General features: G+C 38.8%; 2 protein-coding genes across 6 annotated transcripts; both read right to left on the minus strand.

Moving 5' to 3' along the window:
• Nucleotides 1–229: 229 nt before the first annotated feature.
• On the minus strand, nucleotides 230–7,649 carry bbof1b (basal body orientation factor 1b). 2 transcript variants are annotated; one of them, XM_067421115.1, is made up of 12 exons: nucleotides 7,576–7,649; nucleotides 6,169–6,421; nucleotides 5,637–5,702; nucleotides 5,161–5,304; nucleotides 4,925–5,005; nucleotides 4,774–4,844; nucleotides 4,499–4,643; nucleotides 2,183–2,523; nucleotides 1,727–1,864; nucleotides 1,507–1,605; nucleotides 1,120–1,182; nucleotides 230–369 (listed from the first exon to the last, which is right to left on the minus strand). In XM_067421115.1, the coding sequence occupies exons 1-12, from the start codon at nucleotides 7,614–7,616 to the stop codon at nucleotides 279–281; spliced, it is 1,533 nt and encodes a 510-aa protein (XP_067277216.1). In that variant the 5' UTR covers nucleotides 7,617–7,649; the 3' UTR covers nucleotides 230–278. The 2 variants fall into 2 exon arrangements, with proteins under 2 accessions (XP_067277216.1, XP_067277217.1); XM_067421116.1 differs by lacking the exon at nucleotides 5,161–5,304.
• A 459-nt stretch (nucleotides 7,650–8,108) lies between these two features.
• alms1 (ALMS1 centrosome and basal body associated protein) lies at nucleotides 8,109–27,339 on the minus strand. 4 transcript variants are annotated; one of them, XM_067421372.1, is made up of 20 exons: nucleotides 27,194–27,339; nucleotides 26,355–26,433; nucleotides 25,318–25,477; nucleotides 24,684–24,801; nucleotides 22,124–24,050; nucleotides 18,673–18,832; nucleotides 17,606–18,571; nucleotides 17,384–17,502; nucleotides 14,693–15,605; nucleotides 14,468–14,587; nucleotides 13,692–13,817; nucleotides 12,032–12,894; nucleotides 10,721–10,841; nucleotides 10,407–10,628; nucleotides 10,053–10,312; nucleotides 9,423–9,582; nucleotides 9,228–9,285; nucleotides 8,992–9,054; nucleotides 8,547–8,646; nucleotides 8,109–8,431 (listed from the first exon to the last, which is right to left on the minus strand). In XM_067421372.1, exons 2-20 carry the CDS (start codon nucleotides 26,418–26,420, stop codon nucleotides 8,387–8,389), a joined length of 6,567 nt encoding a protein of 2,188 aa, XP_067277473.1. In that variant the 5' UTR covers nucleotides 26,421–26,433; nucleotides 27,194–27,339; the 3' UTR covers nucleotides 8,109–8,386. The 4 variants fall into 4 exon arrangements, with proteins under 4 accessions (XP_067277473.1, XP_067277474.1, XP_067277475.1 ...); XM_067421373.1 differs by lacking the exon at nucleotides 27,194–27,339 and adding an exon at nucleotides 26,586–26,602; XM_067421374.1 differs by lacking the exon at nucleotides 8,992–9,054 and having other exon boundaries at nucleotides 27,194–27,338.
• Between the last annotated feature and the right edge of the window lie 96 nt (nucleotides 27,340–27,435).

Genomic DNA, 27,435 nt, shown 5'->3' on the forward strand with positions numbered 1-27,435 from the left:
CTTCTTTTCTGTTATATGAAGTACAGTTTGAATTGTTTGTTTGCAATAAATTTAGAAACGTGGGTCGTGCCATGCCAATACTTTTAAAGTCTTTAACGCCATATTATCAGTATCAGTATTGGTACACTAGCATCTCTACTCATAAAGAACAACAACTTTTGGTCTCCTTTTAAGTTGTGGTATAGACATTCGTTAACATTTCTTGGTATATCATATGCAATATCCAACTTATACTTTGACATTATTTAACTCTCTTATCTGTGATGAGGTCATGTGATCTACAGGTCTGGCAGAGCACTGGAATTATCACTGGAGGTCATACTGGAAACTGCTTGGGTTAAAAAGGTCACATGGGAATCCTCATCATTCCTGAGGAAAAGAGAGAAAGATCACTGCATTATGAGTCTATAGTCGTGTCTTAAATGTTACATTATACACTATTTACTCATGCACTATGTACTTAAAGATGCAATATGTAATATTGGCAGCTAGTGGCTGAAATGGGTACTGCAATCCAAATTCAAAATACTAGAGAGAGTTGTTCCCCCACCCCATCCTCCTTAGAATTGACACTCACACAGATTGCCAGACTGAGGACATGCAACTGGAAAGCGATGGGTCTTACACTGTGGATCAGCTAATGTGTACGTTAGCAATAATTTTAGGTTGGGTACAATCTGCAATCTCTGACCCTGTTTGTTTGCTGGCTTCCACGGCTGCAATACACAGTGTTTTCCGCCAACTGGCAACCCCGGGGTGTTGAAATACTATTGGGACATTCCGACACAGAACACACATTAAAAAATAGAATAATTGGCTGTAGCATTGTTTTTCGGAGAAAGTATTTGAATTTGGATGTTTCCTAAATCTCTGGAAACATATTATGGTATTGTTATGCTTTAGTAAAGTAAAAAAAAAACTGTGTAATGTATGAATTTTATAAAGTAATTTTTTCACTCAACATTAAAGTCTGATAGCCCTTCCCCCTTTTCAGTTAATTGAGTGCATCATCCGGATATTTAAAGAGCACTTGCTCCTTTTGGAATTACAATAGAAACATTTCAGTTTGATAAGTTTAATCTTGTTTTATCAAATAGAAAACCTTTTGGCATGTCTCACCCTGGATTGCTGCTACACTGGTTCCATTCAGAATCTGCCAGTGCCGGAGCATGAATTGGTTTCCTTCAGAAATGTAGGAAAAAATGTAAAATAAAAATACTCCTTTTTTAAAATGTTATAATTCTGCTTATTCTGTGGAAATAAGCTTGAGATTTTATTTTATATATTTATTTTTACTACGATCATTATCACTATCTTTGTCTCACCAAAAGTTTTTTTTTTCTCTAGGTTAATTATTCCAAAATAATTTAGGAGATTATGACTAATTTACTATTTATCTTAATGTGGTTCCATTTGCCTCATAAGGTTAAAATGCCACATATATTCTAACATTTGTGCTAAATTGTTTGTCATCCAAAATACAGTTCAGTGTTAGCAAGTACTTACTTTGATAACAGGCCATTCATTTTGGCAAAGAGCAATCTGAGAACTCTTTCTTTTTGCTCCCAACTCATCTCTATGTTAATTTTGGTTTTCTTTAGATTACTGATGAAATAACAGATAGGTTTGTTATGGGTACACATCTTCCAGGTAATAACATATTTTGAGTTTTTTCATCAGAATTTTAAAAATAGTCCAAAAACACAAAAAAACGTTTAAGACTTACCCTTTTTCGGCCGCTTCCATACCACTGGAAATGCTGTTGGTACTGTGGGATTTGTTGATGGTGTAAACAGGATTGAACTCCCTTTTACCTGATAAGAACTCATCCATCCGTCTGCTACGATTCACCTCTCCTTCCTGTCTGGATTACATAATGTATCTTATAACAATGTATCTACGAACGGCTTGAAGTTTCTGCAGTAAATGGAGCCTGCAATGCTTGATTGTTAACTTTCTATTTATAATGATATATTGATGATTTTATAATAATTTTTCAGTGTATAAATTGGGTGTTTATAAAAGGCAGATGCCTTTTAAATTTTAGGATGTGGATTCATCACATCATATTTGGGGTCAATGGCATCTAAGAGATTGAAAACTAGTCTACATCACACAGTGAAAGCATGTAGCCTACTCTCAAGGTGTGGGTGTTTGCAAAGTGAGTGAATGAGAAGTGCACCTGTGTGTTAACATCTCCTGCTTCACATGATTTAAAGCCTCATGGAAGAGGATCTCCATGTCTGAGCACTGCTCCACGACGCTGCGGGCTACTCTCTTCAATCGGCTCAACTCCCTGTCCCGTGCGCTCAGTAGCTTCTGCAGTTTGTCCAGCTCTACTCCGCTGGCCTGAGTTCTGACAGCAGCACGCTGCTTGATGTCAGCCTTCTTCCGCTCAAACTCAGCCACCATGCTGACAAGGGCCTGCTCCAATGTCAACACCTTTGCCCTCAGCTCAGAAATTGTGGTCCGCTGGGCTGTAAGCGTAGATATGGTGTCATTCGAGGTGCCCTGACACATCTCCTGCAGGGTGAATAAAATTCTGGGTTTATTATTAATGTCTGCTTGTCTGGCTATCACCAGACCAAGCTCAATCTTTTAAGACTGAACATTAGTCTGGAGAGTCTGCTCTGTATTTTCTGCTGCACACGAGGCGTAATCAACGGACATGATTTTTGGTAGCATCACACCTTTTGTCACTTTTCCAGTTGACGGTGACTGCTGGACCTCTATTTAGAACCCTTTTTTAATTCAAAAGCACATCTCTCAAATTGCCCTAAGTTAAATAAAAATAAATAAAAAATATATATTTTAAAAATTCATTCTCGTAATTGTCATCCCGTCCAGATATTTTTTTAATTAAATCTGCATAAATGTAATTTAGAACCATGATGTATACTTGCAATTATAAAAATGTATTTTACAATTTATAACAGTAGAATACTGACAAATTTGGGAGGTTATATGTACTTAATTAAAATTAAATAATGTCACAGTGCAACAATTATCTGATCATAAATAAAATTTAAAGGGGGGGTGAAACACTCAGTTTCCGTCAATCTCATGTCAATCTTGAGTACCTATAGAGTAGTATTGCATCCTTCATATCTCCGAAAAGTCTTTAGTTTTATTATATTTATAAAAGAAATATAGGCTGTACCGAGTCTTTCCGGAAAAAACCGAGCGCCTGGAGGCGTATCGTGTGGGTGGAGTTAAAGAATGACGAGCACACCCAAAGCGGTGACGTCCTCAAGCGTGGAGAAACCCTGGCTATCAAACCAGAATCAGATTCGGAGGCTGAAATAAATTGAACAGGAGAAACAACAACAGCAGGACGTCCGTCTTTGTGGTATGTACTGTATTTAGTGGCCTGTCAACATTTGTGTGTCTTTACTCGCAGTTTATGAGGACATGATTCGGTTTATGGACTATTGTATGCGACTAAATCTTAGCAGTAGCAAGCAAAACGGTTTTGCACGTCAGACTAGTGTAACGTTATACATAAAACAACAATGGAGTAACGTTAGTGCATTTGAATGACGAAGCACGCGATCGTGTCGGTTACTGATGTTTACTCAGGCGACGATAGCCAACAGCACAGACATTTGAAGCAGTTTTACTCACCGGCTGCTTCCAAAGCAGGACCGAACCTTTATCGCTGGGACCGCTCCTTCAAAAACACACTTCTTTGGTATGATTTGGTGAAGTCCTGTGACACCAGTGACCGTGGAGATCCACTTTGCTACGCGACTGAAGCGATGTTGTGAAGCTTCCCGTCATTTCTTTCAAATGCAGCGCTGCCTTCCCAGAATGCTGTGCTGAAGCGTTGAAGTCACTTGATGTCACCCATAGGAATAAAGTGGAGCGCGACGCGGACTATAACGACAAGTGTTCACGGATGAGTGGATCTGCACCTGAGCGAGTGTTTATGGCCGTGCATTTCCTCTCTCGCTCTAGTCACGCGCGCGCACCCTACCGGGAGAAGAGCCCGTACGGCCCATACAAGGACCTTCCGCTCTATCGACGTCAAGCCGACCCATACTCGAAAAAAACTCTCCGAAACTTGTGAGAAACCGGAAGGAGTATTTTTAACACAGAAATACTCCATCAAACGTCCAACATTAGTTTTTTAAACTTTGTCTATGTTTAGGATGGGAATCCAAGTCTTTAACAGTGTAAAAAGCTCAGTATGCATGAAACAGCATTTCACCCCCCCTTTAATTTTGTTTTCTATTTTATTATATTTGAACATTTAATTTTGTTTCAGGATTCTTTGACGAATAGAAAGTTCAAAAGAACAGGATTAATTTCAAATAGAATTGCTTTTATAATAATGTAAATTTATTTTATGTCACTTTTGACCAGTTTTATGCATCCTTCCTGAATAGAAGTAATAATTTATTTAAACCATAATTTTATTGACCCCAAACTTTTGACTGGAAGTGTAGGTGAACTACACTGCAAAGATGGCAACTAATATGGCGTGTTGTGTTGTCACCTTATGCAGACTAAGGATGTCGTTCTCTTCTGCCAGCGCAGCATTTCTCTTCCGCAGATCCTCCACCTCTTTGATGTGGTAACCCAATGCCTTATTTAGACGCACATTCTCCTTGAACATCGAGCGAGATGCGTCATCCAGCTGTCTGATGGGGCCAAGATGGAGAACATCATCTCATTTATCTCATGTAAAATGTATCTCACAGACAGTTCCATTGGCATCAGGTGGACATGTTTAGTGGTGTTTGTGTTGGGATATATGGAGAAGATGCTTACATGATGGCTTCGTTGTGAGCTTTTTCTGCCAGCACAGCAATCTTTTGCTCAGCATCCTTTTCTAGGTGAGCCTAAAGAAAAAGTAGGAGAGAGGCTTTGAGAACGAATGAGAAATATTTAGTTGAAAAGTTTTTTTTTCCTGTATAAATACCTTGTCATTTAAGAACTTTTGCTCCATTCTAGCAAGTGTTTTCTTGTGTTCTAGATCTGCGTTGTCCATATTTTCCTTCATCTATACAAAACAATGGGGATTACGCTGTATAATTTTGATTATTAGTAAATTGTAATTATTTACTAAAATAGGTAAAGGTTTTCAACACTGCACAAGGGTGAAAACAGATATACTTCTGTATAATGTGTACATAAAATTAATAAAGTGCATTATACATTTTTGAGTTCTTGCTCCATTTGGGGCTTCTTCCTACGGAAATCATTGATGATCTTAAGCTCCTCCTGAATCACGTTGAACTCGCTAGATCTTGTCTTAAATTTCTCCTCCAGCTCATTAATCTTTAGCGTGAATTCAGTGACCTGTAATGCCAATCAGTATTGTTATTAAATACTACAACAGTATACAAATAATACTAAAATAATGCTGATCTTTTTTTAAATGAACTGCTGTATTTACTTATTTAAATGGATGAACATTTATATTGTAATTAAACTGGATGACTGGATCATATCGTATGGTTTAAAAAATTTTTTTCCATGATTTTATACATTTTTATGGATGGTGTATTTTCTGTGATATTGCAATCTTTGTATTGCTAACAGATTAAAGGGGCACAATAAAACTCAAAACAACAATGATGAGCGATATAACTGAATTTATTCCTGTTTTCATATGAGGAAAGGCATCTCACCAAATTCTCGTTTTCCTGAGAGGCCCTTGTTTTCTCAAGCTGTATTTGTTGTTCCAGTGCAGTGATCTGAGAAGACAATATTTTAAATGGTTAGTTTATTCAAAATGAAAACCTGTCATAACCCAGAAAGCAATTTTGCATTCAAAAAACGTCTAATAGATGTCCAAACACAGCCCCGGTGTCTAGGCTAAAACTAAGCAATATGTGTGACAATGTAATAGATGTCTAATTAGCCAATTAGCCAATGTCACCTAGATCATGAACATGTCAAATAAATTAAACCAGACACCTTGCAGTCACCGTTTGACTTTGCTTACATGATGGAATATCATATATCTCGCAAGTTATTTTGGCAAAAATTACATGTAACCAATTTCAAGGTTAACACACTTTGGCTAGAGAAGTGGGTTACTCATAGCCAGACTATATTGGGTCTTTAGTTAACTGAGAGAGTGATATAAAGGATTAGTTTTTTTTTTTTTTAATTCATGTGCCTGTAGCTTTTAACAAAAAATAAATAAAATGCATTCACCCTCTCTTCATTTTGGAGGTCCTTCTTCCTCAGAACAGCGATGATGTCGATGGTGCTCTTCTCTGTGTTGTGCTGTAGATCAGTGAGCTGCTGGTTGGCTTTGCTCAGTCGTCGCGCTGCTTCAGAATACTCCACGCGTGAACTCTCTGTCATATCACACCTGGCCTCCCACAGAGCCGCGTTTGCCTTCGCCTTCTCTATATCAGACTCTTTATCCCGTTTAGACTCTTGCTTGCCATCTTTTTTCCCTTTTCTATATTAAAAAAATTAAGAGGAAGGCAAATCATCACCAACATCATAATTCAAAACTATACAGTGAGATATAACCAGAGGAGGACAGTAGTATTTTACTCTGCTTAAGTACAAGTACATTTAAGTCTGTACCTTATTAGATTCTTTGGAAAACTTTTACTTCACAACATTCCAAAGCCTAATATTGTACTTTTTACTGCACTACATTTCATAATGAATATAATTGAATACTTAAATTAACATTTTTGTACTTTCTTTTACTCAAGTATAAGTAAGAAAGTACTACATTTTTAAAGTAATTTAATGTTTAGGTAAAAAAAACTAAAACAAAAAACGTTTATTTATGAAATACACTATATTGGCAAAAGTTTTGGGACGTCTGCCTTAACATGCATTTGAACTTTAATGACATTCCATTCTTAATATTTAGTGTTCAAAATGGAGTCAGCCCATCCTTAGCAGCTATAACAGCTTCATCACTTCTGAGAAGGCTTTCCACAAAGTTTAGGAATGTTCTTATGGGAATTTTTGACCATTCTTCTAGAAGTGCATTTGTAAGGTCAGGCACTGATGTTAGCGTGATTCATCGTTCGTCATTCCAGAGAACACGTCACCACTGCTCTAGAGTGGTGGCGTGCTTTACACCACTGCATTGCACTTTGCATTGCACTTGGTGATGTAAGGCTTGGATGCAGCTGCTCAATCATGGATACACATTCTATGAAGCTCTCTATGCACTGTTCTTGAACAAATTTGAAGGCTGCACAAAGTTTGGAGGTCTGTAGCTATTGCACTGTGTTCCTAAGCATGCGCAGACACCAGTCTGTGATTTTACGTGGCCTGCCACTTTGTGGTTGAGTTGCTGTTGTTCCCAATTATTTTGTGAATAATAGTATAGTACAGCAAAAAGTACATTGTTTTGGAATATATGTTAGTTGAAAAAAATTAATTGAGTAGAAAGTAAAAATACTTCACTAAGGTCCACCTCAGGACATAGTAAAATTAACGTTAACGTTACTTATTTTTTTAAGTCTTACGACCAGTTGGATGCAGTTTATCAAACAAACGCGGATGCAGTTTATCAAACAAACGCAAAAATATTTCCAATTAATATAACGTTAATCTCCGGGCAGAGCAATGTTTTTTTTTACTCACCCTTTTCCTTTCTTTCCCTTCTTTCCTTTTTTAATCGGCATCTCTCTGCGTTCATCAGCTGTTCAATGTGATGTGCTCCTATGGATGTGCTCCTGAAATATTGGTTTGTTTACTACCGGTTGCCATGGAAACCGTCTACGTCACACAATAATATCCATACGGATTGCTCATCGCGTTCTAAACTGCCATCAGTGGTCCACACATTTTCTTTTCCCATTAAACCTTTTAAATTTTTTTCCTATCAAATATTTGTGAACAACTGAAAGGAAAAAATAAGAAGCTCTGTACTTATATTTATAATGTAGCCCTGTATATAACAGTACAAATGCAATAATGTACTGTACATGTACTTCATATCCTAATTAACTACTTTTTAGAGTAAAAAGCTCTTATCTTTATCTTTTTATAGTAACCATGACCATTACACTGTAGCCTCATTCTCTTTTTGAAGGTTATGCATTACTCTAATTAGAAACAGAAACCAAACCTTTTTTGTCGTTAATGAGCCACATAAAAAGCACACACACAAAAGCTCTTACAAATAGTTGTTTATTTGCGTTATAAAAATATTAGTAAAACTAAGACATAATAAAAATGTATTTTGCAATTATTATATAAAATCATAATCAAACAATCCAACACCACAACTCCATAAATAATACACATTCACAACTATTTTAAATAAAATTTTACACCTAAAATCAGAATGCACACAACCATTATAAAAATAAAAATAAATCACCCCACATAAAAAGCGTGACATTCACAGAACAGTAAGGCTTTTTTGAAATTGAGTATATTTTAGTGGACCTCACTGCCAAGGTGCTCTCTTTCCCAGCACACGATTGGTGACTTTCTGCAAAAGAAAGACAGTGCATTAGATTTGTTAATCTAAGCCGTCATATGTAGTCCTGAAATTCCTGTCATGTGTATTCCTGTATAACTGCTGGTCCAGGACAGCCGGTGTATACCTTGTTAAAGAGTTGAGCATTAAGACGGTATGAGCAATACTCTGCCCGTCTCCTTTCCTCCTCCTTTCTCTTCTGGACCTCAGGAAGTTGGGCATATTTCCTTAAGGAAATACACATTTATTTGACAACTAAAATGCATAATCATCTGAAAGGTGACGTCAATAAAATCCACATAAAGTGTTAAACTGGACTGGAGGTACACATGCCTCTGACTAGGCCTAACTTAAATCACATCAGGTATTCCACATAAAGAATACACACACACCTATCTAAATGGGGAGATTGCATAGGTGTCAATTGTTTTTATACACAGCTAGTTATAAATATTGTAACCTAAGCTGTACATTTAAATATACTGTTTTTACAAATAGGAATGTCTCCAAAAGTAATTTTGGGGAGATTTGGTCACTCACACTCACACACTCACTCACACACACACGATTACCTTATGAATCTGTCTGTCCTGTCTACCGGTATTCTCTGACTGTGTGATTTCCTCTCTACCCAACTGAAAGCATTTAGAACGCACAAAACAACTTGCAAATAAAACATGAAGTCGTGGAATCCTGTTTTAATCAGCTAAATTACCCATATTTGCATGTTTGGGTATTATGTGCTCTGTCTGTTACCACCGCATAAACCATTGGTTTGAAAATAGTCTGGGTGATAATGGATACTTACTCTTTGGATCGTTGGACCATCTCTCTTCTTGGAACGACTCGTCTACGGGGTACTGGTACTGGTGAAAGAGGTATGTTTTAGTCTACATCTTGATGAGAGCTGTACCAAGCTTGTAAAATATATACTGAGCTGACTTCTAAATAGTCAGTAATCTTACCCAAGTAATACCTAAGTTATTTTAGGGTATAAGGTCACCTGGTCTGAGTGGACGTGATGGTCCGGGGCAGTTGAAGAGCTCTTCTCTCTCTCTGCTGAAGACTGCCTGCAACCTTCTCTCCTCAACCAGCAACCCCAGGCGCTTCATTCGCTCCCGTGAACGAGACACAAACTCCGGCCGATGGAGTGCCAGAGCTTCCTGTAGGAAAACCATCAATGCAAATGTTATATGGCATGCTAAATTCAACAATCAACATCCATGCCCGCTCTAAAACCACACAGTCATGGTCCAAAATGAACCCTAGCTAATAATGTCCAATCTCAAAATCAAAGCAAAGGCCCATCCACACACAGAATTATCACAATAATGTCTACTCTATATCAGTCTATAGAGGCTGTGTCTGTACAAAATTTGTCATGCTGTGTGATATTGCAAACGGGTTATCATAATAAATCAATAATAAATCTGTTGTTTACTGCACTTGTTATTGCCCAATTATTTACATGTAGTGGCTAATGGGGGGAGGGGGAGAGGGGATACATCGCTCTACAGTCAATTGAAAGTGATTGCAGTACCAGGTGTGGCCACAATCTTACATACACTTCCTTTAAAACTTTATAGTTATTGTCCTTGTGTAAACAGGGCTTAAAACTAGTTGTTTTTCACACCTGCAGTGAAATGCGAACAAGAGCAGCGGGTTTGTTGCTGATATCAGTCTCGGGAGCTGTTCTAGACTCTGTTGGCCTCTCATGCTCTTGTTGGTTCTGTCTCTCTCTTAGAGGTTCCCTGCTCGGTTCTCTCCAGGGTCGGATTTTACTGTAAGGCTCAAACCAGGCTTGGCTTAGGCTAGGTACTGATTCCCTCTGCGGCTGGTTTTCCTTGCGACCATCACACTTCAGCTCATCAGCTGAGACAAACCATGACACACCTTTAAGAGAATGTGATATATAAAACAGTAAGATAAAAAGAGAAAACAGATTAAAAATGAAAAATGCACTCATCTGTGAACGTGTAATATGCACCGTTTGGGTAATGGGCCCGGCCACTCTTGTTGCCGGTGTCTCTCTTTAAAGCTGTCTGGCCTTGGGTGGGTTTAGCTGTGGAAGCGGTGGGGATGTGAATGCCACTCGGATTGCCTCTGTCAAATGTGTTTGGTGAATTATTGAAAGCACCTGGGGAGGGAAAGATGGTTCCTACGTCCCGAGTGTGTCTGCGCGTGGCGTTTATCACAATTTCCAAATCACCTGCAAAAAACCGAACAATATCCCAATATAATCTTTGTCAAATTTACACAGGTTTCTTTGTTTAATAAGCGGACTGATGTTGTGTAACTGACCTGCCTGTACACCTTTGCTGAGCAATTTTACCTTGGACCGTTTGGAATTGAGGCTGTGGGAGACACCTCTTAGAGAATGATGGGGAATAGTGCTTGACGATGACAAAGAGTCCGCAGAAACCTGGACAAACAACAAAAGATTAGCTAAATAATGAGTCAAAAATACAGAATTTTGCAATATATTGTACACCAGTGATATATAATTTGTACTTAATTTGCTGGCAGTATAGTATTTTTGCATTTTTTAAATGCATTTATTTCACCATTATGCTTTCCCAGACACAAGGCCATTATAGTTTCACAACCCCAGTATTTATTGTGAGAGTGCCAAGATGGCAATCAGTTAAAATTGACCATTTGAATGAACTGATTCAAAATGCTTATCCCAAAACTGTTTGCATCTTTTTACACATTAAAATGTAAAAAGACTGTGTTTTGCTGTTTTAAAGAATTATTTTTCAGCAAAAATTGATTAAAAGTAACAAAGAGATTTATAATGTTATAAAATACTTCAATTTTAAATAAATGCTGTTCTTGAACATTCTATTTATCAAGAATCCTGAAAAAGTTATCCGGTTTCTAAAAAACTGTTGATTCACATAGATAATAATAATAAATGTTTCTTGAGCAGCAAATTTGATTATTAGAGAATGATTTCTGACTTTCCTGTAGCTGAACCAGTAGAGTGTGCCGCTAGCAACACAAAGGTCATGGGTTCGATTCCCAGGGAAAGCAAGAACTGACAATGATGTAAAATGTGTACCTTAAAATGCAATTTAAGTCACTTTGGATAAAGGCGTCTGCCAAATGCATAAATGTAAATGTGAAAATTCAGCTTTGCCATCGCAGGAGTAAATTACATTTTAAAATATTAAAATAGAGAACAGTCAGCATCTTGTGCATGACGTGCTGTTCTAAAAGTATGCAGGTATATACTGCTGTTTACTATGATGTATTTACTATATGACGTTTTACTGAATAAATTACCCTGAATGTATTCGTGGAAATTATTGTTTATTGTTGTTATTATTTTTTATTGTTGAATAAAATAAGCCTTTTTTAAGCAATTTTTTTTTTTTATAAAGGTAAGAAAATTGAAAACCATTCATTTATGTTTAATATGGTCAAAAGGCTGACAAATACTAAGATTTATACTGTGACGTTTTTAACAATACACACACACACACACACACACACACACACATATATATAAGCTAATAGCATCTTTCTTTTCAATTTGCTGATTATCTTTTAAGTTTGAACAGAAAACTAAATTAAGTCTGTGAAAAATGTAATCAAGAATAGGCTTACTGTGGAGTCATCCGTGCTCACATCATTGGTAGCAACAGACACATGTTTAGTACTGGGTTTCCTTCGGCCTGTCTTCTGCATATTGATGGTGTTGTAAAGTTTAAGCAAGCTGTCACTGCTTTTCAGTCCTTTACTGGTGATCCGGTGGGGTCCAAAAGCTCGCAACAGTCGCTCTGTGTCAACGGTGGACAGGCTACTGCTCGTCTCCATGGACACACTTGCAGACTCATCTCTCTCTGCAGGACAGCGATGCACTTTCTCTTGACACTCTTCACGCTCAGGCCATGCATGTTGTGGAGCCGCTTCGAAATGAACTCTTTCTCTTTGCTCTTCTCCCTCAGTGGTCTCATCCACTCGATCACTCCTCCTGTCATAGTTTCCATTCCTGCTGTCTGGTTGTAGTATACTTTGGTCAGTTGGAGTGGTATTGTTAATGAGACGAGACAAACGCTCCAATCTATCAAGCAGAGAAATCTCTCCCTCATTGGTGAGTCGTGTCTCTTCCATGCTCCATTTTTCACTGAAGCGACGCCACAGCTGATCCAGAGAACTGCTAATCTCCATGTTAACATCATGAGGTGTTCTTCTATCCAGCCCTTTCTTGTTCCCCCTGTAGGATTTTCTGATTGGCTGAGAAGGTAAATGGAGTGGTTCTAGAGGCAATCTAGGCTCCTGCATGGAGCTGCTGTGAAGATGCACATCATCGGTACTGTAGTCTGCCTCCATCTGAAGAGGGACAAAATTTTCTTCCTCATCTTTATACTGTTCATTTATACTAACAGTATCCATGTTCTTCTTAGAGACATAAGAAACTTCAGGAGCAGTCCTGTCATTTTGGTCAGCAATTCCAGACACACTTGAAACTGACAGTGGGAGAGACAAAGATGCTTATATATGCATGTCTTATATGTAATAGCAATGGTCCAAAGAAAAAGAAATTGTAAAAAATAAAAGGAAAAGTTCACCCCAAATATTACAAATCATGTCATCATTTATTCACCATTTAATTTTAAATCCATACGACTTTTGTCTTCCATGGAACATACAAATCCATTCACACAGAACCTATTCCACTGCGCTACTCTTCTATTGTCGTTCGACCACTGCACTACATGGCAGTGTCTCGTGCATGACAGTGCTCTTTAAAAATGCTGTGCTCAAGCTAAAATAAGTTCAACACTTTAAAACGTGTCAAGAGATTCTGAAGCATTTCGAGAGGTTGTTGACTTCAACAAAAGAGCAAAAAACCTGACTATAAATGTATATCAAACAAATAATGGTATGGCTTCAGAGGACTTAAAATTGTGCTCGAGTTGAATAGACCACTTTCACGGTTTGTTTCTGGGTTTTTTCTGAGCTTGACAGCTACTCCGTGCTTTCATTTTATGGGGAAAACTATAATTAATATATCTCCATCTCCATCCTAGCACTCTCACAAGAGAGATGGGGTTGTCAAACTAGTATAATGACATTGTGTCTGGAAAAACACAATGGCTAAAAAAAATGCATTTAAAAATAACAATATTTATAAAATATATTATTTTACAAAAATGTCGTAAGTGGGTGAGTGAATGATGACAATTTAAATTATTTGAGTGAACTATTCTTTTAAATTCAGCAAATATTGCACAGCTATTAAAAACACTGATGTTCATCTTACCTCTGTTCATATTGGCCCTCTTACTGTAGATGCCTTCCTTGTGTTTTGGTGTAATTATGTTGTCTTCTAGCTCTCTAGAGCCTAAAACGTCTATATTAAAGTGTGGAGGGACAGCATCATCAGAACCTGCAAAGGGAGCAAGAGAGCTGGATCAGACAGAACGCAAACAGATCCTCAAAAAGCACTGAGGCAGAGGGCCACAGAAGGGTTTGGCATGTGGATCAAATGAGGCTTGTGTTCCTGGATTGCCTTTCTCATGGACAAAGACCATGAATAATGCAGGATGGGTGAGAGCACGAACCATCTGCAAGACTCGGGAGGAGGGGCCAGTAGAGGTGCAAGCAACCCACATTTGCAATTGCAGGTTACATACGGAAAATATATGGAAAATTCATAATATCCTCTGTTGTTCTGATATTTATAATAAACTGTCGTGGTCCATAAAATAATGTTGTATCGGCATTTAAAAAACTATTAGAAAATATAAAGTATGGAGGCAGATCTGAATGCAAAGTTGCAGTTGATTATAAGAAAGGGCCAATTTCAACATTTGAAACCAGTGTTGTTATTAAAGCAAATTCAAAAAAATAGTTACAATAAGATCAACAACATGCATTTAGTGAATTTTAATTTCATGCCGACTCATTACACAGCTCCCACGAGGATTTTCATTTTATTAAATGCAACATTGTGGTATAATTGGCCAATACACTGGTAATGTTATGTAGGATACTGTAATGTAATAACTTAGCACAGTTCTCTGCGATATACAGTACCTGGATGAGAGCTTTCTACAGTTGTATCAGAGCGACCAGGAGAAAGCTCTGCATCTGCCTGCGGGACATAGAACAGTTCGGAGCTGCCATGAGGTTTGTATGGCAATAGTGCTGGGACAGCTACAGGAAGTGTACATAGGAGAAAAACAATTCAACTGATTAATTTACCAACATGAATTAGCATATTGAACTGGCACTAAAAAGCGTATATCAATGCTGTCTTACTTGCTGCTTGGACAGAGAGCGTTCTGGATGTCCCAGCCATCCTCTGAGCGGGAACAAAGGTTTGTGGGCATCTGGCCTGTAAGTGTACATTGGCTGTTCCTGCATTCTGGCCTTGAACCGGCTCTCTGTGTTCATAGGAACTGGCATGATTTGATGTTGAGATTTGGCGGATAGACTGCAGATGTTTATCAGTCATGCTTGACACCTTAAGTGAATATCTTTGAAGTGGGACATCTTTACTGGCGTTTTGACTGGATAGTCTGCTTGAGTGGTATTTCACACGACTGGATGCACGTTTGGGTGATAAGGTCACATGCATGTGAGAGAGGTGGGAATTATAGCCAAAGGTTGAGACTGACGCAGCACTGGATAATATCTGGTTACTGCCTGTGACAGTATAATCCAATTGAGGCATTCTTTGGACACTTTTGGAATCATTCGTAACAGTGTTCTCTTTGTCATCAGTCATTTCTTCTCTTTTCTCTTCTTCTATATGTTGTCCTTCTCTCTCCGTCTCTTTTTTTCTGCCAGATACATTAGGTTTAATGACTGGCTGGTGTCTCAGTTGTGTTCCCACTTTGGCATCTACTCCTCTGTAGTGGATATCTCGCTCTAACGTCTCATACTCAGGACCAACATCATCCAATTCTGCACTACCTGTGATAGGGAAATTTGGCAGTGACTGTGGAGATGGAGTGTGGTGATCGGTTGCTTTAGTAATCTGCTGAACTTTGGCCCCTGGATCTTGTTGCAAAGGCATGTAAATTGGAATGGTGTCCAAAGGTTTTAAACCAGCTTTCTGCAGCTGATCTGAGATATGATTCTCCATGTTACGCAGTCCAACAAAGCTCGTTGTCTGCTGAGATCCAGGACCAACACTCGACTGAGCACTGCCCTCAGAATCTGAGCTCCACTGTGAAACAAAGTAAGAGAACGGAAACAACGATGTGTTACTGCTGATGAAAGCTAGGGTTGGTGAGGACTGTGGGAAGTAGATAGCGTTGAGTGGGAGAGTCAATAGAAACACTGCAAGCGTGAGAGCAAACAACAGCTTTACCTTAAACTCTCTATCAGGACTGTCCACAATGCAGTCTGCCGCACCAGAAACAAAACTCGTATTATTTCAGACTCAAATTTAAATTTCTGGTTGATGATGATAATTATCAGTAATCAATTGGCCATAATATAAAAAATTATAATTTCAAAAATAGATAATATGAAGTATTATCTTTTTTGTTCCAAAAAAAAGAAGAAGCTACAATTGTTTTAAATGTTTAGGCATCCCAACATTATAATGTCCATTATGAAAAACTGAAATTTCCAGATGTGCTAAAGATTACATTTAACAGTGTCATTAAATTATTAATGTTTTTAAAAGTTAATTTTAAGTGACTGGTAGATGGTACAAAAATGAGAAACTGAGCACACACAATTACATATCCACTATCTACCAATACTGAATACAATTATTTAAATTATTATAAAAAATATACCTGATAACCAGTATGGTGCATACCGTAATTCCTCAAATAAAGACCGGGGCCTTTATTTACCTGAACTGCCAATTAAATTAGGGGCATGTCTGTATTTCTAATTTCATCTGTTTGAAATATAATTGCTTTATGTAAATTTAAGCAAATAAATAAATAAATCACGACATTAAAGTTTAGTGAAATTAGGAAATATTTAGGCTACAAGATCGTTAATTTAGTGCATATTTTGTTCTTATGTCACAAGTAATAATATCAAGCCAAGGTTTACTGAGTTTTACACGATTCTTTAGTAGTGTGGTTTTTGGTGAAATGTAGCCTACTAAAATAAATATCAACACCTGTGCATGTCATCCCACTTCTACTTGACGCTTTTTCCTGTTGGTTTATAGAACAATTACTTCGAATCGCCCTCTGTCGTTTCAAAGAATAGCACGTGGGCGAGCGCGCCGAGTATAAACGCCTCGCCTGTTTGGGGAGGAGCGCGCGCAGTCAGCGGAGACAGGCAAAGTATAAACAAGGCTTGAGACGTGGCGCAGCGCTGTGCGGAGCTGAGCTTCGAGGCTTGGGTGCGACCCCCTTAAGAAGACATAAAAGAGACGAGAGGCTAATATTAGGTGCGTCTTAATCAGCTCCCTAGTTCAGTAGTCAGTGCCCTGACTACTGACTGAGCAGATTGAGGCGCACGCATTTTAAAGATCGATATTTGTAGCCTGCCTGGTGACAGGTATTTTCACAGACGTCGCATCTCTCATAGACTACAGTAGCCTATTTAAAATGAAACATGCATCCGTTATATTCTCAATTTAATTTACAAAGCAATCCCTGTAAAGTTTTTAGGTTAACTATAGAAGAGACCAGGATTAATGTGTGTCGCACTGGCATAATTCGCATCTGGGCGAGTGGCATCAGGATGGTTTCGCATTAAATTAACGGCATTTAGGAGATTATCCACTTATTTTCCCCCGGCCTTTTTTGGTGACCGGCCTTTATTTGTTCGTGTTGACCACGCCCCCAGCCACTATCAGAGGCCCAGCGTTTAATTGACTACAGGCTTTTATTTGAGAAAAAACGGTATTTATTGTCACATATTTAATTGATCTGATAGAACTGGGTACAACAGCAAGTCAATCAATGCTGACATTCAAAGAAATAAAATCGGCAGATCTTTCTGTTTACTGTGTTGCCGTATGGATGTTACCTTGGTGTATTTGGTGTTTAATAGAAGTTCTCTTTTGATATCTTCAATTCTCTCCCTGTCCTCTGCATTTAGTTCTAAGCTTTCACATCGGCGGCCAGAAACCTTCATTAGGATCCATTCTATAGAAACAGATTAAAAAATTTAAATTTTTAAATACCAGTGACAACCACTGTGACAAAACGTGTATATGACACATCCTGATTGACAAATCAGTTTGTTTACCTCGGGCACGGCTCTCCTCTGGGTCAGCGGTGCTTGGCCGGCTTGTAACCATAGAAACAGGTGACTCGCTCTTCAGAAGCTTGGCCACTCTGGCAGCCAATGAACTCTCGCTGCCGCTGTCACTCAAACTTCCAACCTCAGCTGAGACATGAGATGAACTATTCTCGGAGGAACCAATCGCAACATCCTCGGTCTTGTCCTGGCTCTGCTGAAGGTTCCCTGGTATCGAAGGGACATTAATCTGCATGACAGATGTGGCTGTAGATGGCTTTGCCTTGTCTGGGTCAGCAGCACTGCAGCCCTCAGGTTCAGCCCGCCTTGGGGTCACACAGAGGTCACGTGACTTCAAACTTTCCTCTCTGCTCAAAGAGAGAGCAGCAGGCTCTATTGTGCGGTCTGTCTGTTGTGGCCCCTGAGAGGACGATAAGCTTCCTTTTAAAGCCGAATCTGATGAAGAGCGAGTTAGCAGTAGTGAAAGGTTCCCACCAGTTGACAGAGATGTGTCATCGTGATAACCTTGAGTGTTTCGTCCTAAAACAAGGGATGTGTCACTCTCTGAGAGGCGGTGTGAGCCAGGGGAGGAAGACAGAGAGGATCGACCAGAAACCAGGCTTTCTGCACGACCCAGCAAACGCCTGATTTCATGCAGTGTGCCAGAGCCCACTAAAGAGTCATCATCATTCTTTACCATTTCTCTAGGACCTGGAGGAGGCACAGATTCTGGGCTGAGCTGGATTGGGAGGCCACTACCTTCACTTTGTGGAACTTCAGATTGTAGTAGGCTTGATGAAAGATGTAATGTTGAATGAAGTGGTTGAGTATCCGCCTCAGTGAATATCAACTTAACACTTCTGTCACTGGCTGGCTGGCTTTGCTCATGCACTGATTGGTGGTGTGTGACAGAAGCACTGGAATCAGCTGAGAGCTGGCTAGAACTGGAGAATGTCTCCTTTTGAAGACTGTCAACTTACACATAGAAAACAAACATACGGCCTTATAACCAAATATGACCAGCAACAGTATGCAAATAAAATAAATGAGCAAGATGTCAAATGTCTTTGGCTTACCTTCAGATGGCTGTGTGCTTTTAGTTGGTGTTCCTATGGAGCCTTTGATGGTACATAAGTCAGTAGGAGAGAATTCAGGCTCTCTGATTGGTCCTCGCCGAGTAAATGGATTCAGGATTGTTGAAGGTGACTGGTCGATACCCAAATTAAGGAGGTACATCTATAGATATATTAAAACAGAATCATAACTTTAAATGGCTGATCTATAAGGGTAGATAACCAAATTACAACTAAATCACACTAAATCACACTAAATAAGCAGTTCTCAATCTGGGGTCTGGGGCTCACAAGGGTTCACAGCAAATTTATAAGGGGACCTAAAGAAGTATTAAAAAAAATAAGTATTAAAATAAAACAGCTAAAAATCTAGATATTTTCTTATTTTAATTCACCCCCTCAGAAGCCAGGAAAACTTTGATAAAGGAGGAAACCTAATCAGGGTTCCCACTCTTTTTCAGCTATCATTTTCCATTACATCTAACATTTTAATACGACGGGAATAAAAGAATAAAAAAGTTTGTATAAGGTGTTTAAAAAAGTATATTGCCATGACTCAACTAGAAAATACATTATTAATATGAGCTCTTAATCATACAGTATGACTATGGAAGCTTGTTTCCACCACAGAATAAATACATTTAAAAAAGTTAACTGTGACTTTTTATCTCACTATTCTGACCTTTTTTCTTGTAATTGCAAAAAGTCAGAATTTGCAATAATGACTTTATAACAATTATGCAACTGTTTTATGTCACACATATGAAGAGCTTTAAAAAAAAAAAAAAAAAATTCCAGGACAACAAGATTTTCCAGGACATTTTCTCTAATTTTCCACGTGTTTTCCAGGACTGGAAAATGTGTCATCAATTTTCCAGGATGAGTGGGAACCCTGCTAATTTTAAATAAATGGAAAACTCAATTCTGTCATAGTTTTTGTACTGAAAAAACAAATAACGACTTTATTCAACAATTTCCTTCTAGCCTGTGCCAGTCTCCTACGCAGCTTACGTTGAAAATACAGCGCAACTCCTGCGTCATCTTCACATGCATGCATCGTGGTGCTCACATGAAAGCAACGTAAACAGTGTAGGAGACTGACAGGCTAAATTGTTGAATAAAGTTGTTATTTTTGCACACAAAAAGTATACTCGTCGCTTCATAAAATTAAGGTTTGAACCACAGCACTCTTTACTTCCATTCTGGGCCTTAATTAATTAAATAATTAAATAGCTGTCCATGGCAGTGAACGCTCAGATTAATTAAAATAATTTTAATTTGTTATAAAGGTCTTATAAGTTTGGGACGACATGAGGGCGAGTAATTAATGACAGAATTTTCATTTTTGGGTGAACTAACTCTTAAAGTCATATCCTAGGGGTGTGAACTAATCATAATTAACTAAAATTTATTTTTCCTATTCCTACAGGCCTAACATTTTAACACTCGAGAACAAAAAGTATTTACCAAGATTGATATGTTAAAACAGTGGAAATGTTGAGAAGCTGACTAGAGTAGTCAGATGAACTTCTAACCCCTATAATTTCTTGGATGATATCTAGGGTATAATCTACCACAGGGGCCTCTTGATTATTGACTATGACAATGGAGTCATGAGAGTTAAAAAGGTTGAATGTTAAAAAGGTTCCTCCTACTTGGATGCATAAATAAATTGATCTCAATAAGATTAAAGGGGGGGTGAAATGCTGTTTCATGCATACTGATCTTTTTACACTGTTAAAGACATGGAATCCCATACTAAACATAGACAAAGTTTCAAAAGTTAAGGTGGACGTTTGATGGGAGTATTTCTTTGTCAAAAATACTACTTCCGGTTAGTCATAAGTTTCGGCAAGTTTTTTGAGATCATGCGTCCCCTTTGACGTTAATGGGGGCGGAATTTCCTTGTATGGGCCTTACGGACAATTCTACCGGAAGCGCGTGAGAGAGAGAGAGAGGGAGAGAGCGAAAGTAACAAGCTACGCCCATCAAAGCGCTGGCTTGTAGGATGCTGGACAGGTGATGTGCACATAACAATGTCACCAAAAAAGTGCGTTTTTGGTTGCCAGACCAAGACAGTCCTGCACAGATTCCCCCAAAACCCCGCGTTAAGGCAACAGTGGATGTAATTTGCTTTTCCGGATCAGCAACTGAGTTGCGCGAATGTTTATATCTGTTCGCTGCATTTCGGTGCCGACTGTTTCATAAACAAGGCCCAGCTCGACGCCGGATTTTCCCGATCGCCTAATGCTGAAGGATGGAGCAGTCCCAACGTTAGAACCGCAGGCGGTGAGTAAGACTGCTTCAAATGTCTGTGTTATTGCCAATGCTCATCAAGTAGCCCAAACATGATCACGTATAGTTAATTGATCAATGGAGCATGCGATGTGTAGTGCGTGTACATTTGTTTAGCTGGCCACTATATGTGTAACTTTATGTTTGTGTATTGTAAAAGCACTCCAAACAACAATACACAAAGAGGGGGGAAATATGTTGAACTAAATAAGCACGCTTCTTCATTCAAATGCGCTACTATTCCGTGTCTTTCTATGTAAACACTAACTTAACCTGCCGTGCAAAACCAGTCCGCTTACTGTCTAACGTTACACAAACCACGCGTAAACACACAAACACACGTGCACAACTGCACTTCCCACATGTACACCTTCAAAGACAAAAATACGACGATATAATTCAAGTATAAATATGTAAATAACACAAGCCGCTAAGCATATTATATAGTTAGTGTATAACTTGTACCACATAGAGACGTCCTGCTCTAGTCGTTTTTGCTGCTGCTCCTGTTCAACTGCAGCCTCTGGGTCTGATTCCGGATCATAGATGTATGGCTGTATCTGATTAAAAGCCATATTTTTATTTTGAATAAAGTTTTTTTCCCGCTGTTAGGGATGACACAGCTTTACGACGCACTTGACTCAACACAATAGCAGCAGCGAGCACACGTCATTATTTAGCTCCGCTCACACGACACGCCCCCACCCGCTCGGCTTTTTTCGGAAAGACTCGGAACAGCGCATCTTTCTTATATAATTATAAAAAAAATAAAGACTTTTCGGAGATATGCAGGATGCAATGCTACTCTATAGGTACTCAAGATTGACATGACACTGACTGAAACTGAGTGTTTCACCCCCCCTTTAAGATGCATTTAAAAACAGTGTTTCCCCAACCACGATTCTGGAGGTCCCTCAACATTGCATATTTTGCATGTCTCCCTAATCAAACACGGCTGATTCAAATTATCATCTTATTAGTGGAGACTCCAAGACCTGAAATGGGCATGTCAGATAAAGGACACATGCAAAATGTGCAGTGTTGGGGGGCCTCCAGAAACATGGTTGGGAAACACTGATTAAGAAAATACAACAGAAAAACTATTTCATTTTCCTTAACTACATCCTACTAGTTCTTCTACAGCACTATGTGAACTTACAGGGATTCTGTCTTCAATGTTGAGCTCCTTAGTGTAAGGAGGAGACGCAGGTCTGGAGGTCCAGTAGGGTGCATAATTATCTACCTCAAGACTCACTACAGAAGAGGCAGCACCCACTGACGCCCGCATACTCCGCTCGCCATGGCAACTGCCTTGAGAGCTGGAGAGAGTGCTGCTCATGTTGAGGCTTGATGACACATCACTGAAGCGACCAAGAGTAAGGAAAGGAGACATCTTGATGGAGCTTTTGTCCATGTGAGGAGCTGAATTATTCCCTCCTTCACCTCTTCCACCTGAAAGTACTGATGGCTGACTGTCCAGTGATCTGGTGGCTGGAATGATGTCATCAGATTGTGCAGCTGGAACTTGCTGACTGTGCGTGCCAGTGTCTCTCTGAATAGAAGTCACCACAGAGCTCAAGGAGGAATGAGAGTGTGAACGATTGACAGGCGAGTCAGATGCTTGTCCTCTACATGCACCCGCCCCAACTACATCCACCCGACGGGGTGAGCCACTTCCAGAATGAGAGGAGGATCGTGGCTGAATCACTTGGGAGCTTGCATTAGCACAAAATGCCTGATGCGTGTCTCGAGAAAGCATGTGCTTAAGTGCCTCAGACACTGTATCCTGTGTTTTTTTCTTGGGCGACACAACATCAGACCCCTGTAGGTCCAAATTATCATAAAACGACCTGCTAGAACTTTGATTGGCTTTCCAGGCATCTACTTTTTGTAAGTAGCTCAGACTGGGAAGAGACTGTACTCTCCCAAGGGGGTAACAAGAAACCTGATCTTTCATCTTTGTACCAGAGTAAAAGGGCTTAGTGATGGAGAGAAGTGTATCAGAGGCTGGTGGATTTAAAACAGGTAAAGGGGCTTGTTCGTTTGAGACAGGATGAACATGTGACATAATTTGTGATGTCTCTGAAGGTCCAACAAAGGCTGTAGCTTTTGTTTCAGAGTAGATGGGAGAAGAATGTTGATCACTTAGGTCCAATGATGGCATTAAGCCAGTTTTGGAATGACTGTTTTGGGCTGATGCAGCCACAAGGGCAATAGCCTCTTGTTTGGAGTGTATAAGTGAGAGTTTGGTCAATGCTGGCGGGGGTCTCATGAGAGGTACTGCAGGTGTGGACTGAGACACAGGCTGTGAGCTCAAGAATGAGCCATCTGTTGCTGTTAGATGACCAGAGCTCCAGAGCACTCTCTGAAAACCTGGTACATGCATCACACCTTCACCAGCTGGTGTGACACATAGTCCACTTTTGTTCCCACTATGATGCTTAATTGCTGGTGCAGAGATTGAGCCTCTTTGTCCTTCAGACAGAAGCTGATCCTGGAGATGGTCAGTTGATTGGTATGAATGCATCTGTGATTCACGAAAAGTAATATTTGACACATCCGATCCAATAACTGAAACTGCAGCCTTCTGAAATGAAGACGATGATGAAAGTGAGCCTCCTTGTGGCTGCTCTCGGCCTTTTAGAAGATTCATTGAATGATCTAACTGGCTTTTGTCTGTGTTTTGGGTATTTGAGGCAGAGGAAACAGCACTACTGCTGCTAACAGCCACAACAACATCCTCTTTCCTGTAATCTAATAGGAGCCGCGCAGACGTTCCCTCACTAAGCTGCTGAGCAGTGGTCTGCTCCTCTCCTTCCATATGTCTGTTGATTTTGTCCACAGAAACATATGAAATACTCCATTGATCCTCAAGTCCTTTGCAATGGTCTCCAGGTGACAAGCTGTGCTGGGACAGCGAACAGCAGCTTTTTTCACCCTCTGACAGGGCTGCTGGTACCTCCAAAGGATGCTGGGAAAGTGTAGACTGCTCATAAATAGTATGCTGGAGGTGGGAAGCATCAGTTAGTGTCTCATGTGAAATCCTGGGAGATCTCTCAGAGACAACTGAGAGGTCAGGAAATCCCCTGTGTACAAGAATACAAGAGAAAATATTATCTAAAAAATTCAAAGGTAAAGAAAGAAAGAAAAGCCAAAAGTACTATGCATGAATATTAGGGGTGTTGAAATTATTCATTGCATCGAGAGACGTGGACAATTCTGCATCGATGCAGTAATGGGGATGGGAGGTGAAACTTAAAAGTGATTAACACAAAAATGTAAAACCACTATTTTAAAACTTACAGCGTGAAATTGTTGTCAATTTTAATATTTACAGCGTGCACGCGGGTGCATGTGTGCTTGCTAGCATGTGTGTGCGAATGTTATTGTAACTTAAGTACACTACTTGACAGTTCCATGTGCTTTTAGTAGCCTATTTACTCGTTTTTATTAGTTCTAAATGCACCAGTCATTCATACTTCAGACCTAAGTTGTGTTTGATGTTTGCTATATTCATACTTTCTTGGAGCATATCAAATAAAAAAAGGAGTTCATATCTGACTGCTTGTATTTATTGACGAAAAAGCCATGTGCAGTAATGGTAAAAACTGAGGATGCAACATTGTGATGCATCGTATTGAATCGTTGACATGATAATGTAATCTAATTGATGTAATCATAATTCACACCCCTAATGAACATGAGTAAACAAACAGTACCGAAGAGGGACAAATTCTGCATCCGTGTGCTGAAAAAACGTGGAGTCAGAAAGAAGGTGAGATTTGTCCAGGCAGGGAAGAAGGGTAAGTGCAGGTGACATCTGGCTATCCTGAAACTCTGAAAAAGAAAATCAATTGATGTAATGATTTTAAATGTCATTATGTAAATTTGAAAAGAAACACATTTGTAGGTAACGTGCACTGATGCATTAAGTAATGTACAGTGGGGTTCAAACATCTGAGAAATGCTGTTTTATGTTTTTCTAATTAAATAAATAAAAAATCCATAACAAATTTGTCAGCATTCAAGTGAAAAGATTATCTGAAAAAATTACAAGAATGGCTTAGAATTTGTTTAACCCGCTTAATTACAGTATCACTCAAGCTGCTTGAACTAGACACATTTGTGTGAAACCCTGATGATCATGTTTATTTTCATTATGATTTGAGATGATCCAAAGAGCACCTTGCACTTCACTGGAAAAACATCTGACCATCTGTACAAAGAGATTTGCTCTTGGAGATCCTAATATTTCAAAATGTCACAATCCAAAAACTGTTTATTTCCAGGTGTAAATTAGTTTGAATCACAGATCTCTGGAGCCCACTGTATAAATACACATGCTCTCTGTACCTAGTTTTAGAGTCTCAGATCTATCTATGAGTGGTTGTACGCTCAAATCCTGAGTGTTACTAAATGGTGTTCCAGAATTGCCAGGATCAGCGTATGGTCTGCCAGCCTCTGAACAAAGCACATTTTGTCCATGCTGCTGGCAAGGAGCCTCTGCAGGGGTCTGGAAAGGTAAAAACATACCTATTAATAGGAATTTGTGTATTTAAGATTGTCTTTTTATTTGTGATCTTTTTCATTATACTCACATAGTTATAACCAGATTTTCAATGTATACCTTGTATATTTTGTGATTATTTTTCCATACATTTATAATCCATTAATCATTATATTTCGTTATCTTAGTATATTATTTCATGTGCTTAAGGACTGAAACTGATTTAATTGTCATAAATCTGATTTATGCTTTCATTTTATTTAGACATGATCATTATTATGATACGTACAACCAAATGTATTATTATTACTAATACAATTAGATTTCTATATTATTTCTCGTCTGCCTTGATTATCACACTGCATCAGGAATAAACACACAATTATCTAAGCATCATGCAAATGTTTGTGTGTTTAATTCGGCCATTATTTTCCATAACTGATCGTTGTTCTTTATCAGTAAAGTGGAGTAAGTTACAGTAGAGAGATTTAACTTTACACTGCTAAAACTCTTGTTTTGGTGATGCTTTATCTGCTAACGTTACCCACTATATTTAGCCTGAAACAGCTAGTTAGCAAGTGAGTAGCCGATGACTACAAAGCTTTCCACGTTTATCCAAGTCTCTTCTTGTGCTTTATACACGATATCAATTAATAATCATACGTTGAGTGCCAGAAAGTCACTGGACAGTCATTGGAGCTAACTTTGAGCACAGCTCACTTGTTGCCATGCAGTGTTGCCATCTACAAGAAGGTTGTCTCCATTAACGAGTTAAGAGCAGTTATGTAGAACTTACATCAAAAGCTCGCACATTCCAGAACAAAAACACGTAAGCAACACTATTTCTAGTTGTATTACGTTACAGCAATTTACATATACTTACATTGTTTACGTTTGCAGCATCCTCCTTTAAATCCATGTTGTGACGGACACAGACGTTGGCGCGCATGCGCACTTGCACACTGCACAGGCGTTTGAATTAATGAAATAAAGGCAGGTTAGATAGATTGACCGTGTATTTAAAACGGTTTCAGAAACAAAACGTACTGTTCTCTATTGTGTGAATCTAGTTATCTCTGAGCATGATGTTAAACATAAGATCCCATATCCACACCTGTTTAGATAAATGCAAGAAGAAATCCAGTAGCGAATCGAAATGACGCTGTTGCTATGGCAAAAAGAAAAGCCCGCAGCGTTGCGCGGGAAGTGACAGTCGGGAAGCCAGTATTTTATCTTTCGATCTTTTCTTATATTTTTCTTATCTTTCTGTCTTGACATAGTTAGACTACAAGGCATAAGTGGTGAAAGCATTATTTTAAGATCATTGCTATTATGTCGATTTTTTTTTTAGAATCAGAAACCTGCATAGATATATTAGAGAAAATGTAAATTAATTATATTATTTATATAAACAACTAAAGATGTATTTAATTGCCTGTAATTTAGTTCATAGAGTAGGAACTATTTAACTTATAAATAGTTTAAAATAATCATTAAGGTAACTAAAATCTATTAAAAAAATAAATTTGAAGTTTTTACAGGTTGAGATAGGCTATAATTTTTAGTTGCCCTTAAAACCTGTTAGGATCATACTTTTGTGATCCAGAGAAAGTCTACAACACAAAAGTAATCTTACAAGGTAAAGTGTCAAATGTGTGGGCCTATTTAGCTAAATATCTTTCCTTGAGGAAAACCAGCAGGTAAACTGATATTGTAGCCTACCTCTTATTGTTGTAGAAAGGTGTTGCCTCTTATTGTTGTCTTCTCACTTTCAAATGTAGGCCTAAATCTGAGATGCCTGCAGAACAGCTTCCAGCTTCAACTTTTACGGTTCACTAAAAAGAGAGCTTACAAAGACTTGAAGTTTAGTGCTGCTCATAGTGCTCCAAAGCCTTTCCACAAAAGTACTGTAGGGTATTTCTAATAAAAATATAGGCTATATTGCAATATCAAACCTATGCACT

This window comes from Pseudorasbora parva, chromosome 17, assembly GCF_024679245.1.
Source record: "Pseudorasbora parva isolate DD20220531a chromosome 17, ASM2467924v1, whole genome shotgun sequence".
In the NCBI taxonomy this organism is placed as follows: Eukaryota; Metazoa; Chordata; class Actinopteri; order Cypriniformes; family Gobionidae; genus Pseudorasbora; species Pseudorasbora parva.